The sequence below is a fragment of the Somniosus microcephalus genome, chromosome 9, assembly GCF_052327205.1.
Source record: "Somniosus microcephalus isolate GS21.2 chromosome 9, FLI_Smic_1.0, whole genome shotgun sequence".
Lineage (NCBI taxonomy): Eukaryota > Metazoa > Chordata > Chondrichthyes > Squaliformes > Somniosidae > Somniosus > Somniosus microcephalus.
The window spans coordinates 203373149-203389752 of record NC_140995.1 but is presented as its reverse complement, the minus strand read 5'-3'; the positions used below and the strand labels follow the sequence as shown (position 1 = coordinate 203389752).

At 45.9% G+C, this 16604-nt stretch overlaps 1 protein-coding gene across 1 annotated transcript in view; it reads right to left on the bottom strand.

The window, feature by feature from the left end:
* armc2 (armadillo repeat containing 2) overlaps positions 1-16604 on the bottom strand; it is a 127869-nt gene that overhangs the window by 109690 nt on the left and 1575 nt on the right. The window contains exon 3 of the mRNA XM_085998232.1: positions 10572-10648. Coding sequence (XP_085854358.1) covers positions 10572-10648 — 77 coding nt within the window. The remainder of the gene's footprint in view (positions 1-10571; positions 10649-16604) is intronic.

The window sequence follows — 16604 nt, the reverse complement described above, 5'->3', positions numbered from 1 at the left end:
CCCCTTGCTGCTGCTTCGTACGATACTGCCACGCTGAAAGCCTTATCTAGCGTCAGCTCTTACTCTGAGAGTAACCTCTTCTGGGTTCCTTCACTCAGGAGTCCACAGACAAATTTGTCCCGTAGGGTATCTGCCAGTCCTGCTCCGAACTGGCAGTGCTTTGATAGCTTGCGCAGTTCCGTAAGGTAATCAGCATTGCTCTCATCTTTATGCTGATTTCTCTTGTGGAATTTAAATCTTTCTGCTATCAGCAGCGGTGCAGGATTTAGGTGTTCCTGTAGGATATCAACAATTTCGTTAAAACTCTTCGCCATCGGTTTGGCTGGAGTGATCAGGTTCCGCAATAGGCCGTACATTCTTGCGCCCATTAAGTTTAGTAGTACCGATGCCTTTTTCTCATCGGCTACTTCGTTTGCCTTGCAATATACTTCGACTCTTTCCACATATGTGGTCCAGTCTTCTATTGCATTATCGAAGGCAGTGATATTGCCAGTCTTCGGCATCTTGGAAATCTAAGATGGCGCCTCCCACGCTTTGCCTTCTTCCCCGATTGAACAAAATGGCGCCTCCCGCGCTTTGCCTTCTTCCCCGCTGGATTAAGATGGCGCCTCTCGCGCTTTCTGTCGTCTCCGCTGCTGCTAGCGCTGTTGCTGGCGTTTTTATGCCTTGATGGCGACGCCCTATGGTCTTCGCGCACTTCCCCCCTGCGCTGCTGCTAACGCCGCTCTCCGCGGTCCCCGTAGCAAACTGCAGCTCCTCGCGGCTTTCTGCGCTTCTAATTTCTTTTATTTTCCCATCGTCAGAGCAAACCCTACGGGACACTTCCCTCCCTCTTCTCGGGTCTGTACGCTGCCCGGCTTCGTAGCACCGGCCGCGCCCTGTGTGCTCCACCCTCTCTCTCCTCTTCCCGACAACGCTGCTCAGCCCCGTTGAAAAGCCACCCGATCGAGCTCTAGCCCGCCGCAGCCCAGGAAGGATCAGTGTACTACCTGCCACCAGCCCGATTAGCTGGAACACCATAGACAGGATAACCAAGCCCCGCTCTCGACAGCCTCTCCTGCAAATCTTCAAATCCGATGAATCAGAGGCGGTTGCCCACAGTCGACGCCCGTTTCTTCTGCTTGTTTTTTTTTCTTTCTTCCTTCTGGCCTCGACCTCTAACAACTTCGCTTCAGGGATGGATCCCCATGAGGTGGTGCAGAACTGTAGGTAAGTTCGGATCTGCTCGTCGCCAGTATTATGTCCGTGTGTAATTGAGACACGGACTGCAGGAGTTGGTTACAACAGGTGTTTACTGAGTGGAGACAAAACTGGAACTACTATGCAAAGTTACTACACAGGCTTATATACAGGGGTGGTCACTACTGGTACTGCAGTATATAGGGGCTGCAGAATATAGGCCTAGAATTTCAGTGGGCCTTGCGCCCACTTAGCGCCTAAAGAGGTCTTTTGCGCCGGCGGGGTGGTAGTGCGGAAATTGAGTGCGGCGGTAGCCGTTAGCGCTGCGCCGGGACCGATGACGTCATCGGTGTGCGTGGTGGTCCGTAACGCCCCGAAACCGCGCCGATCCCCATATTTATTTGCGCCCGCCTCCTCCGAAGCGGGTGCAAACAGCGAACAGAAAACGGGGCTGTCCTGCTGCCATAGTGGGGCGCTTTAAAGCGGAAGGTGCGGCCGGCCGCTTTTTCGGCGGCCGCCTGCCCGCACCTCCTTCCCCCGCCTCCTCCACCCCCCCCCCACGGCATTGCCGGCTGGTTTCCGTGGAGCCCGACACTTCTCCGTTGTGCCGGGCTCTTTTGCCGGCACTCGCGATCGGGGCTCCGGCCGTTGCAGGCACCTCCCCCTTAAGAGAAGGTGGAGGCCAGCAGTACCGCAGCCTGCCGCACCGCATCGGGTGGCGCTGCGGCAACTAGCGCGCCGATATTCAGTTGCAGCGCCCCAAACGGAGGCGGGCACACCCTGGTATAGCGCCCGCTTCCGAATTGGGGCGCAGAAGACGAATATACGGCGTGCGCTAATGCCTCCCCGCCCAGCGCTAACTTTTGGGCGCGAGCGAGCTGCCCGCGCCCAAGTGAATTTCTAGGCCACAGTTCCTTCTGCAAAGTACATACACTACAACAGAGAGAAGGGAACAAGTGATTTAAGAGTGAAGAATGAAGAACAAGTAGCGAGACAGGTACAGGAAGAAACAAAGATTGTTCTCATTTATGAGCAACACCACAGGAAATCAATTAGTGTTTTCTTATGTTCCTTTGAACACAATGAAGTTGAACTTCCTTGTACTGGTCCAAGTTGTGTTTTTTTTAAAAATACTAATGGATCTCCTGTCACACTGCTGTTAAATAAAAGCAGCGGTTATAGACTGCAGTGGGTTTCTCCCCAAATTTATAAATTAAATTCAAGCAATGACCATTTAATAGATATTGGGTTTGGCTATTTAATCAAACACACTTACGAAAATATATTAATTAAATAAAAGCAACAGCCATTTAATCCAACAGGATTCTCATAAAATGTATTAATTCAATAAAAGGAAAAATTGAACATGCCCCAAAAATTAAATAAACAGAGCAGACATTTAATCCAACAGAATTGCACTAACACTAACTAATGAAACAAAAAGGAACAAATTTATTATGGTTCCGTAAAATATATTATGGAACAAAAGCAGAGGGCATCATTAAGTTAATTAAGTAGCGGTCGGGAGAGCCCTGGGATTATTATGCAACAACGGAAAGCAGGCGGGAAGATTTTTTTTTAAATACATTTCTCAGTTGCAGCAAGCAGGAGGACCAGGGGTTGGAATATTTTTAGACTAATTTATATTGCAGCCTGTGGAGTAGAGTCAGGAATATTTTTTTAAATTCCAGCAGGAGCAGAGCCTGTGGAGAGAGGGTCAACAAGATTTTACAATCATCAGTGGAGCTGGGTCATGAAGATTTGTTTTAAGCTGGCAACGGGCCCAGAGGCTTAGGACCCGAATAGTTTAAAATTATTTTTTATACAGAGCCAGGACCAGGGCATGAGGAGTGGGGCCAGGTATTATCTTTATTGTAGTTGGGAGTGGGGGCAGAGCACAGCTGAGCTATCAATGGGGCCAGGAGCAATGGGGGAAGGCACAAAGAGACAGGGGACTAGAGCAGGACAAAGACCAGGGCGAAGACCAGAGCTGTGAGCAATGGAAGAGACGTGCAGTGGCAGAGATGGGCATGAAACAGGGGAGGCCAGCAGGGCAAGTCTGGAAGAGGCAGGGGAGCCCATCTGGCCAGCGGAGGAGGACCGACCATGGCAGCAGAAGTGGCAAAGGTTCAGGCAATTGGGTGAAAAAATGTAAAGAAATAGATAAAATTAAATGTAAAGAAATAGAGTAAATTAAATAGAGTAAATTATCCCTTGTCCACTAACCTCCTTTCACCTGAACACTACATGGTCTTCATGCCACAGGAAACTAGTAGATTATAACATTTTTCAGTGCCATGGTCTTGATACACTTGGGCAGTATGATTGAAAATATATTTTGAGAAATTGGATCAAAGCAGAACTAGGACTTTCCTGAACTGTCACTAGAAGCCATTGTAAGATGGGACAAATTCATGGTTTATACTTGCATCTTCCTTTCCTTGATTGACTACCCCATATTTTCTATCAAGTATGCTCACACCATGCATTCCTTTAAGTCATTATTTGTTTTTTCTACTTCCTTCAGTCAAGCTTTCTTCCATTTGTTGAACACTACAAACTTGTTATAGTTATCTACTTAACTATTTCCTTAATTTGAGATATCTTCAATTGATTATGGTTACTCTGATCCCTTCATCTCACATTCAAAAAGTAATGACTTTCTTGCTAGGCTAACACCCTCACACTGCTAGGTGTAAGTGAATCCTATAGTATTAAGAGGCCCCTTACTTCTTTAGCTACGATTTTTCACTCACAGAAACCATTCCTGTATATTGTCCTTTTTATTACATTTAACTTTTTTCTTCTTTTTTACTATGCACGATCTGCACCCCACCCCACACTAAACTACACCAAATATCGGTGTGCATGCGTTTCTGAACAAAAGACACTGCTTACCACAACAGCAGTGGTTCTTAGAGAATAACACACAAAACTTTCCAGCCACCTCTCATCTCACGTCATGGACAGGAAAACATTTCAGCAGCACTCAATAGTTGAAATGAACCGCTAATAGATAGTGTACATCAGCAGTGTCAAAGATGCGGCCCAATGATCTGATTTGGGCCGCAACCCATTTAACAAAATTTGTACATTAACAAAAGCAGTTTAAAGCAACAAAATCATGCATTTTTAAAATTTCATTATACATTTTGCATAGTTTTTTTTTCACAGCACTATTTTTAAACTTAAAGTAAAGCCATGCAAACTTTTGCAGAAATCTGTAATACAGCAGAAAGATAAGAGTCAAATTTAGGTGACATTTAATGGCACAAACCACTACTTGGTTACACACTGCAGTATATCTGTGGTTACGACTGCTTCAGGAAGCAGCGCATTAGTAAGCAGGTCCAGTTGATTGGCTGCTTTTTTTGGCAAATCATTCTTTGAGCCTTAGCAACACTAACAATTCAGGCTGTGCACAGAACTATTTACATACCTTTGTATCATATATTTGAGTACCTTATTCTGATACGCTAGACTGTAGTTTATTATAGAAGGAAACCAAAGATTACAAAATACATGTCTATTCATATTAAAATTTCAAAGAAGTGTTGTTTAAATTTCATCCATTTTTTGCAATATCCATTCAAATCCCCATGGAAAGTTATCAATTCCCTATTTGCATGGGATTTCAACTAATTACCAAAATTACCAGGGGAATCTTTAATTTTTTTTGAATAGAAAATTAAGACAGTGATGATCTCATAGAATTTTACATTTAGCTCTGGTCACACCAATTTCAGTTATGAGATCAGCTGATGGGAGAAATCACCAATAAACAAATGCTAGTTCATGGGCCTGCAGCTATCTTTATAAATTTCACAATAATTATATGCAAACTCTAAAGAACGGAAAAACACATCTCTTAAAAGGATTGAGCAAAAGCATTCCAAGCGATTCAGATTAGTCTTAAACTTTCAAAGCACAAGTCCTTTGATGTGGTTTTGTTATCTTTCAGACTGCTTTTTCCTATCCCAAAATGATACAATTTTGTGTCAAATGTTAGTCTCCTTGTCTGTTTCCCATTAACCACAATATTTACAAACATCATGTTATTGGTCTACTTATTGTACCTGGAATATTTCAAAACTTTTTAAATTGCTCAAAATTACTAATCCTGTGTGAAATGATTATGGACCTTTAAAGCCGGACATTTGGCAAATATCTGGACAAAATTACATTGCACTTTTACATAGAAACATAGAAAACAGGAGCAGGAGTAGGCCATTCGGCCCTTCGAGCCTGCTCCGCCATTCAATGAGATCATGGAAAAGTTTCCTTTTACCTACTTTCCCTGCTAAAAAAGGTGAAATATTATGTGGGAAACATGGAGTGGAGTTCAAGCACTTCCTCCCAAGGAGGGGATGGGGAAAGATCCCAAAACAAATACCATCATCCCAAGGCCCCCTCTTATAGCTTCCTGATAACTCATTGGAGCTACATTGTCTGACACCTGGGAACTGCGTAGCCTTCTACTAGTTAATGCTGTAAGGCATAGCTAAACTAAGGGATCACTGATTCAGGATGTAGCAAGAAGATGGAGTTGAGAGCAATGAAGACAGATAAGCTTGTTGGGCCTATTGGCCTTTTCCTGTTCTTATCTATTAGTACTTTTTGGGTAGGGGAACTGTAGTAGGCTATAATACAATCATTCCACTTCTAGCTTCAAATGTGGTCTATGCTGATGAGTAAAAGGGGGCTAAATAGGATAGCCCCCGGGAGAGAGCATGCACCAAGGTTTTCCGACACTGCACTGGAGGTCTGGTGGAGGTGAACAGGAGGAGAGATGTCCTGTTTCCGCGGGTGGGGGGGGGGGGGGGGGGGCGGCAGGAAGTCCTCCAGACACATGATGAGAAGGCAATGGGAACAGAGAACCGCAGAGGTAAATGCCAGGAGTTTAGCCCCGAGGACCTGGATGCAGTGCTGCAAGGGGTTTAACGACCTCACGCAAGTGGTCAAGGTCAGTGAATGTATCTTCAAATGCCGTTTCCTATCAACTGCACCACTATCCTCAGCCACTTCTCAATTCACCACACCCCCATCACTCACCTACCAACAATCTCTATCAATCAGGACTCATACCAAACATTCATAGCTTCACCTCACCCTCACATACTTAACACTACTGCGAGCCTCACACCCACATCTCACAGCTTGCACACACTGCCAGCTATTCAACCATTACAGCCACATCACCCAAACATATTGCACGACACTCACTGGCACACTTTCCTCTCTCTTGCAGAAGGTAGTGCACAACTGGAGGCAGCAGGAACGAACCAGAGGGGGAGAGGCATGCCTGCAAGTTCTAACCCCCACAGAGGAGACTGTACTGGCCATTATGTGAAGGGCCATTGCTGAGGCCGTGGCCAGCAGCGGGGCTGAATCCATTGAAGATGACAGTATTGTCATACCTAATCGTCCTTCTCACATCCCACAATCTCTTCTGACTTACAAGCTGCAGATGGTGTAAGCATGCACTTCTTACTTTCCCCTCACCATGACATTACCCTTATCCCTTTTTCCTATCAGATACACAAGAACTGCAACCTGCCCAGGCAGTGGAGAAAGACCAAGAAGACAATGATGATAAAGACACACCGTAACTTGATTTCCCACTCGCAGCCGCCAGCTCAGATACTGACACTGCGTGCATCTTAGAGTTAGCACAGAGGTGGGATCTGCACGTAGTGCGGCACTGGGCACAAATGCGCTGCAGTCAGGGCAGAGGGCAAGGATAGCACAGGTGCCAGCTCGCCAGAGGGTGAGGTCGCACACGCGTTCTGCTGCAGAAGACTCAGATGAGGACTTTGATGGGCCAGGCTACAGAAGAAGGCTGATGGGTGTACACAACAAAATGCTTGGTGCATTGGGAAGCCTGCCAGAAAGCCTGCGTTCAATGCCAAGCAACACGGAGGAGTCCGGCACCAAATTGGCACAGGGCTTTGCGCAGAGATTGGAGCCCATCCTTTCCAGCATGGAACTGGTGGCCAACTTCATCAACACACTTGTGGAACCAACCATGATGCAGCATCTGATGGCCAATGTCTCAGCTTTCATTGCAGCACAAGCAGCTTTCATTGAAGCTCAGCTTGTTGCCATGCAAAATCAGACTGCTGCAGTCATGGTTATGGATAGTGTTCAAAGGGACTACCAGGGTGTCACAGCAGTTCAGCAATCTGTCCTCCAACAGATTACTCGGATTGCCGAGTGCCGCCCCGGGGGAGTGGCAGTGGCTCCATGGAGCGTGAACCTGCTGTCCTCTCAGAATGACAGCATTTGTGATCCCGCCCCTGCCACTCCGCCAATGCCCTTGCTGTTGCATATCAGCCAGCCAGCCCAGACTGCTGCTGCCCATGCCGAGATGGTGCAGTCCATAGCCGGGCCTTCTAGGCCTAGAGTTGATAGAGATCGTCCTCCAAGGCCATCTGCAGACTCCTCAACCAAAAGTCAGCAGCCTTCCTCCAGCCATGCTGCAAGCCACTGGGGTAGCACTTCATAGGAGCACTAGGACAGGCAAAGGCACACGGAAGAAAGGCACTAAGGGAATGCACAGGGGTGATTAGTTTAAGTTTGTATGCAATATGGCATGACTTAATTTTTAAATTTGGTTTAGAATGTGTATTTTGTGTTGGCTTTTATTTTTGCATAGTAGCCAAGGGGACGCTGTGATGGTCAGTAACAGAGGGAAGGTAAGGAGTGTGGGACTGTTGGTGAATGGGGAATTGAGGTTGAGATCACTGGTATCGCACTTGAATTAGTTCTTCACGTACAGCACAGGCAAAAAGGGGCTGTCTAGGTTGCAGTTTCCCTTCCTCTTCTTCCTCCTCCTCCTCCTCCTCCTCTTCTAGCAGCTTGTCCTGCTCTGCGTGGCCTCTGCTCATTCTCCCAGTCATGCTCGATTCCAAGAGGAAGGCCTACTAATGCAACCATGTCTGGGAGCAACTGGTTTGTGCAGAAGCCTTGAAGTCAGCAAAAAGTACTTCAGCACCTGCCACACCACTCCCTGTAGACTTTTGAAACTTGAAACAACTATGGAAAGCACCAAAAACGTGTAGAATTGTAGCAACAGCCAGAAGAAATAAACCAGCAACTAACCTGTAAGTAGCTAATGATCCCTTTAAATAGCGCTGGTGGGGGGGTCCTTCATGCTGCTTAACACGTGTTCAGCTGTGCGAGGTTAAGAGAGGACATTGATTGGAGCGTGGAGCTCCAAAATGGCAGTGTTGGCGTCAAATCAGTGTTGCATGCTAATTGACGTCATGATCTCTCTGCTCTGCATACTCCTGGCGGACGCTAAGTGTACGCGCGCTAACCCCTTTACCAAGATGGTGTAGATGATTTGAAGTGTACTGAAAGTGTTGCAATATAGGAAACGTAGCAGCCAATTTACAAAGGTCTCACAAACAGCAATGTGATAATGACCAGATAATCTGTTTTAGTGATGTTAATTGAGGGATAACTCCCCCAACTGTTCTTCAAACTAGTGCCATGGGATCTTTTACATCCACCTGAGGGAGCAGACAGGACCTTGATTTAACATCGCAGCTGAAAGACAGCACCTCCAACAGTGCAGCACTTCCTCAGTACTGCACTGGAAAGCATCTGTTTTGCTATTTTACTCAACAAATGGAAGATTACAAAGCTAGATTTTTGTGCTCAAGTCTCTGGAGTGGAACTTGAACCCACAACCTTCTGACTCTGAGGTGAGAGTGCTACTAATGTGTCTAGACACAAAAGGCATCAAGGGGTATGGGAAGAGAGTGGGAATATAGTACTGAGATAGAGGATCAGCCATGATCAGATTGAATGGCGGAGCAGGCCTGAAGGGCCAAATGGCCTACTCCTGCTCCTATTTTTCTATGTTTCTACCAACTGACCCACGGCTGAACACAGTAGGATTAAGGTTAAGGTTATGGTAGAATCTTGCAGTAGAGTAGACACAGTGGTTTTCAAACTTTTTTGGTTGAAGGATCCTTTTTCAAATCGATTAGTAATCACGGACCCCCATCTAAATTATAATACTATATAATACTCATAATATGAAAGTGCTGCATGTAAAGAGTGTTTTAATAATGCTTTTAAGAAAACAGGTATTTACTTACAGCTATCAGTGAGATGGGTGTGCCTGCCTCTTACTGCAGAGTCTGTCTATCCTTGGTGTGACGTTTGACAATTTATTTAACGCTGCGCCTGCTGTTCACTTCCCTACTTGGTACATTAATTTTAAGTACCATCCTAAAAACTACTGCTCCTCTACGAATTTTAATTATGAACCTTTTTTAAATATAATTTGAAGTTAGCAAAAGCCTCAATTTTAATTCAGTGCTAAAGAGCCAAAGAAGTGAAATTAAAAAGAACTCGAGATGAAAAAAAACCCCTCCCAAAACATACAGCTGCTTGAGTGATTGAGATTGTCTGCTTCACACCCATCCGCCAACATCTACATCAAACAAATTTGTTCTTTTCATGGTCAGGGCGTTCCCAGTGGGTCAGGAACAAGTCCTTGCATTCCCAGCTCTCAGCCAGTCCGCACCTTGCCATCTCCAGCCAGTGACACGCGAACGTGAACTCTTCTCTCCCCTCCCCCCCAAAAAAAACAACAGCTGGGCAACCTGACAGGCCTCGAGTCTCCAACAGCCCCACTCCCTCTACTGCGCAACTTTTCCAAACCTTTCCGGCACACAAATCAGTGCTGCCGTGGTAACGGGATTTTGGCTCTATTTGGCCCAGCGGTCATTTCAACTCGCCGACATTAATGATCCAAGATTATTCCACTCAACTCGTTCGGGAAAAGTCCACACAACTAATAAAAACCTTCCAGCAGACTGCACAAAGTCAGCTGGAGACTCGTGGTGAACGATGGCGACTCGCCCTTGGTTGAACTTTAAAACTTACTGAATCCTGACAAAACGTTTCTATTTTTCAGTCGCCCTTCGCCACATTACCAGGCAGCCAACCTCCCACTCTCCACCCACAAACACCAATGAGGTCATTGGAAGGAACCCGAACGTGAACACTTCCGTCCTCACTGGTTTATTTTTACAGTCTCCAATTTTTCAGAGATCTTCTGCAGCGAATAATTGGTCAATGTTTCGCGGACCCCCAGATCTTCTCTGTGGACCCCAGTTTGAGAACCACTGGAGTAGAGGAAGCTTTATTCTGGCTCTTGTCTGTGCTATACCTAACTGTGTTCAATTCACTCTCAAGGTGCCAAAAATGAAAAAGCATTCTGTTCTCCGGCAGTAACATGCCTTACCTTGATGAGCACAATAATTCACCAAAAACAGGATTAAAATAAAACTATTACAAATTCAGTATAACGGTACTATTTTCGGTTTCAAATTGTATTCAGAAAGAAATAAAAAAATCCTACTGTAAGGAAATACCTGTTCTGGTTTGTTGTTTGATGTTTTCTGTGCTGCCAGGACGGGTGAAAGGTCTACTGTCTTGCTTAGCCTGTTCGCTGAAATAGATGAGTAAAGGTATTTGAAAAATAGGGAATGCAAGTTAGTTTTACTTAGAATTAAAGAAAAATGATCACCGTCCAATTTGTGCCCAATCCTATAATACGCACTTCATAAGTAACATTTTACTATATTTTGAATGACCATTCACAGTTGCATTTCTAACTGTGTGGTTTGGGCACCAGTGTAGTCTAAATTTATACACTTTCGTTTATGTAAACGTCTAGAAAATCTTCACAAAGAACAAATTTAAATAAATAATATGTACAGATCAGTGAATACATCAAAAACACTCAAACGAATGATAGGGTCAAGACACATTCCAGGGGGTCATTTTTTCAGGAAGGGAGTCGGGGTGGTGGGAAGAGATTTCCTCTGTGCAATAGTGTAACAAAATCAGAAATCTGTTCTGTGTGTGTTTATTTTGTTATAACTTGCACTGAGCCAACCTTTTCCCTAGGAGTTCTCAGGTCCTGGAATATCAACGGCAGCGCAACTTCTTCATTGAGATTTTCACAGGGATTTAAAAAAGTACAAATTGAAGATATTTCTCTACAGGCTCTGAGAAAAATACCAACTATAAGCTTGGACTTTTGAGAGGCTGAGGTCTTAAAAGTACAAACGTTAATAAAGGTAGCGTAATGGTTATGTTACTGGACTAGTAATCCCTGTCATGACTCTTTCGTCATGCGCTAGACCACCCTCCCTCAGCTCTTCGCACTGCCAAACACACTTACTGGTTGGCTGCTTGCAGACAAGGGCTATCCACTTGAAGACATGGCTCATCACACCCTTGAGGAGGCCAAGCAATGAGGTTCAGGAGCGCTATAATGAAAGCCACATGTCCACCAGATGTGTCAGAGCAAACAATAGGCATGCTGAAGATGCGCTTCAGATACCTTGACAGATCTGGAGAAGCCCTTCAGTATGCACCAGCCAGGGTCTCCAGAATCATCATCGTCTGCTGCGCACTGCACAACAAAGCGCAGCAACGAGGATTACAGCTGCATGAGGAGCAAGGCGCAGAGTGCGCACCCTCTTCAGAGAAGGAGGAGCATCAGCTGGAAGATGAGGAGGAGCAGGAGGAACCTAGGGTCCAGATGCCAGCAGCACCAGAGCACATTGCTGCCTGGGAGGCCAGGGATGGCCTCATCATGACCAGATTTACTTAACTTCCTGCATTACACCCATATGGTTGCCACATGCTGTGCCAAGTCCCTCCCCAACAACACCATAAAGCATCCCTACAATGATCAAGCTATTCCTTTCACACTGACCCCCAATGCTGGAGGTAATGTTATGTCTCACCATTCACTCCAACTCCCTAAGCCACTTCCAAAGTAGCAGACAAAAAATGGCCATGAACGGAAAGTGGTGAAAATAAATAGTTTTATATGCGTCATAACAGTAACGGAAATTTAACAATAACACTTACTTAAACACCCATGTGCTTACCCTTGTGCATCTACTTCTGTGTCATTTTTCGTTTACGCGTGCTTCTATGAGGTGCAACCCCTGTGGCTTCAGCAGAGGTAGAGGCAGCCAGCTCACTTCCCTGCTCTGACTGTGTAGACACTTTTGGTAGACATCCTCTAGATTTTGGAGCCTATAATGACCCCGCCAAAGTCTGCTGCTCCTGCGACTGTGCGGGGGCAGACTCGGCTATCGTGATCCAAGGAGGCATCTGGGGCTCTGACTGAAGGGGGTGGGTAAACGGGGGAGAAGTGTGAGCGCTTTGAAAGGAGCCCCCACTCACCATCATCCCTCTCCTGGGCCACCCGCACTTCCCTGCTAGCAAGGAGCTGGAGAGCACCTTGCTGCACAACAGTGGGGCCAGTCTACATTTACATCCCTCCTAGAGAGGAGGTCTATGAGCCTCTGCCATCTGTTGTCCATAGATAGCATGTGCTCATGCGAGTGGTACATTAGCTGCTCCATGCATGTGGCCATCCTTTTCATGGAAGAGCATACCATCCCCATCGCCTGCGGCATGGTGGTGCTCATGTTGGAGATGAACTCCATTCTCTGCACATTTGCAGACCGCATGGCTGCAAAACCTGACAGAGCCTCCAGCACTTCTTCCTGCACCTCCAGGATCACCCTCTTTCTCGATGGCCCCCGAGGCTCAGCGTCTACCTGTAGCTGAGCAGAGCTGGGAGTGTCCTGCTGTCCCCGTCTCTACCATCTGCTTTTGCTCGCTTTTAACACACAAGGTGACAACACTACTTTATCTCACATAGGACCCACCGAGGTGTGCGTATCTGCGCTAGTGTTGGGTGCACTTAGGTCTGGTGATGGTGCACCCTCAGAGGCTGGAGGCTCCTCTGAGGAGTCGGCTTCCTCCTCCGGCTGGACAGTGGGTGGGGGAGGCTTTTGATAAACCTGAGAGAGAGTAATGAGATGATTTAGAAATGTTATATTAAGAATGGGTAACGATACCATTATGCGCATGATGAACATTCACTGGCTGCTAACATCGGTCACCATATGAGTGACTGCAGTATGCCATGTGGCTGTATGAGATGTAATTCTATCACCAGGTTGCCGAGAGGTCCCCATTTCTCCATCTCCCACCGCCAGGAGCTCTGCAACTCTTGACACCTCCAGGGCGACCTCCTCTGCTGGAGTTAAAGTGGTGAAGGATGGAGGGCCACCTCCGGTTCTCTCCCTCTCCCTGTTGCTGTGTGCTCGTTTCTCCTGCAAGGTGGGAAAGAAGAGAAGTTTGAATGAGAGTGATAGCATGAGTGTAAGGAATGTGTGGGTTACATCTGTAGAGGGTGACTATGAGGGAGTGTGATGCCAATGCCAAGGCCGAATGGCCTCCTTGTGTGGTGTTACTTGGTATGATTGCATTAGGATGAAGGTGAATGTGAGGGCTGGTTATTCATAGGGGGATGTTAGTGTGTACATAGAGAGAGAAATGGGTGGACATGCAAGGTATGTTGGTGTGAGTAATGATGTGCAGCAGCAGGCTTGGGAAGGCAGAGGATGTGGTGACAGGCACAGCAGGATGAAGGTGAGTGTGGCTTTGCACTCACCTTTTCCGATCTAATGAGATCATTGAAATGCTTCCGGCACTGCACCCAGGTCCTCATCACCACATCCCTGCTGTTGACCGCCTCAGCTATTTGGAACCAGGATCTTTGTGTCTCTTGGGGAGGTCTCTTTCGCCCATCAGCAGGGAAGAGGACCTCCCTGTGTTCTCTGACTCCCTGCACAAGAATATGTAGGGAGTCATCTGAAAACCTCTGTCTTTGTGAAGTCACGTTTTGAAGTGAGCGCAATAAGATGCTGCAATATCCTCCCCGCACACTCCTAGATGAACCTTTAAATGCGATGTGGCCAAGGCTGCTTTAAATATCCCCGCTGCAAATGAGCCATCGATGATGTCATCAGACTCACACTATTTAATCGGGCTCGGAGTGAGATCTTCAGAACAACGTAGTTCCAACCCACCACGCGGCCCACACGCACCCGGCCCGACTCAGTAAGGAAAATTCTGGCCTATATCTGCTATTTTTGCTCAGGTCTGCTGCTAGGAGGTGCAGATGAGCAGCCTTGATTAACTCTTCAGTTTTTCTCACTCCCTCTGAATGTGCTAACCTCCAGTTGCTGCCACTCTGAGGCAAGATCTCAAACTCACTATGAATTTTATATTTTAAGTAGGAAAAGATTGTTTGAACACACTACAAAACAAAATGTTTTTACAAAAATCCACATTTACTTAAAACCCCTTTTGGTGAAGTATTGGCAGATTCTCAAAACGTTGCATCTAATTTTTAGTGGGAAAGCATTTGGGAAACAGTGATCGCAATCTCATTAGGATTAGAGTAGTTATGGAAAAGAATAAGCAACAATCAAAGGTGAAAATACTCAACTGGAAGAGGACTAATTTCAGTGAATTGAAAAGGGATCTTTGTTCAAAGGCCACTTGACTCATCGCATCTGTGTCAGCTCTCTAAAAAGAGAACTTTTTTTTAGTCACATTCCTCCTTTTCACATACCCATATAAGCGTGTTAATATTTTTTATTTCTTCAAACATTGGTTTGAGAAGATAAGCCGAAATAACACTTTGTTCTGTCCCATCTATCTCTAATTTGCAGGAAAGCAACCTCACAAATTTGAATAATTAGACTAACAGTTCCATTTGTTAGTAAACCACTGAAGTTTTCATTTCCCTAAAACATGGTTTGCTTTTCCTTTAAATGTTTTAAATTAAAATGCACAAAGAATATACACTGTTGTCATCATTTGAATAGACTTTTCTTTTAACTAATAATTCTCCTCCCCTAATATGCCCAGTCTTACTGTTCTTTTTCGACACCATGTGACAGAAAGATGAACTTATCTTCCTAGCTCAGGTTTAAATGTGCAAAACATGCACATCTGTTTTTCTTATCATGTTGAGTGTGTCGCCAGTATGAAATTCTGTTTCACCAAGATAGAACAGCAAAGCATATCTACAAAGTAGGAACAACTTGTACCCCACAACAAATACTTCATGCAAAATTCAAAGTTCTTTTGAAAAAAAAGCATGATTGCCAGCTTTTGAAAAAGACTTGTATTATATCAATGCAAGGATCTAGAGATTAGGGGACCAGGAGTTTGATTTCCCCAAGCCTCTGAGTTCCTACTCAGCCATAGAGTCATAGAGTTTTACAGCACAGAAAGAGGCCCTTCGGCCCATCGTGTCCGCGCCGCCCATCCATCCCTGTCCTGTCTAATCCCATTTTCTGGCATTTGGTCCATAGCCTTGTATGCAATGGCATTTCAAGTGCTCATCCAAATGCTTCTTGAATGTTGTGAGGGTTCCTGCCTCTACCACCCTTTCAGGCAGTGAGTTCCAGATTCCAACCACCCTCTGGGTGAAAAAGTTCCTCCTCAAATCCCCTCTAAATCTCCTGCCCCTTACCCTGAATCTATGCCCCCTTGTTATTGACCCCCCTACTAAGGGGAAAAGTTCCTCTTTATCTACCCTATCTATGCCCCTCATCATTTTGTACACCTCAATCAGGTCCCCCCTCAGCCTTCTTTGCTCCAAGGAAAACAACCGCAGCCTGTTTAGTCTTTCTTCATAGCTGAGGCGCTCCATCCCAGGTAACATCCTGGTGAATCTTCTCTGCACCCTCTCCAAAGCAATCACATCCTTCCTATAGTGAGGCGACCAGAACTGCACACAGTACTCCAGCTGTGGCCTCACCAGCGTTTTGTACAGCTCCATCATAACCTCCCTGCTCTTATATTCTATGCCTCGGCTAATGAAGGCAAGTATCCCATATGCCTTTTTAACCACCTTATCTACCTGTTCCGCTGCCTTCAGAGATCTATGTACATGTACACCAAGGTCCCTCTGACCCTCTGTACTTCCTAGGGTCCTACCACTCATTGTGTATTCCCTTGCCTTATTTGTCCGTCCAAAATGCATCACCTCGCACTTTTCAGGGTTAAATTCCATTTGCCACTTTTCCGCCCATCTGACCAACCCGTTTATATCGTCCTGTAGCCTGAGGCTTTCCTCCTCGCAATTTACCACCCCACCAATTTTCGTGTCATCTGCGAACTTACTGATCATACCTTTTACATTCTCATCCAAATCATTTATGTAGCTCACAAACAACAAGGGACCCAGCACCGATCCTTGAGGTACCCCACTGGACACAGGCTTCCAGTCACAAAAGCATCCTTCGACCATCACCCTCTGCCTCCTGCCACTCAGCCAGTTTAGGATCCAACGCGCCAAGGCACCCTGGATCCCATGGGCTCTTACCTTCTTGACCAGTCTCCTATGCGGGACTTTGTCAAAAGCTTTACTGAAGTCCATGTAGACCACATCCACAGCATTTCCCTCATCCACCCCCCTAGTCACCCCCTCGAAAAATTCAATCAGATTTGTCAGACATGATTTACCCTTGACAAAGCCATGCTGACTATCCCCGATTAATCCTTGCCTCTCC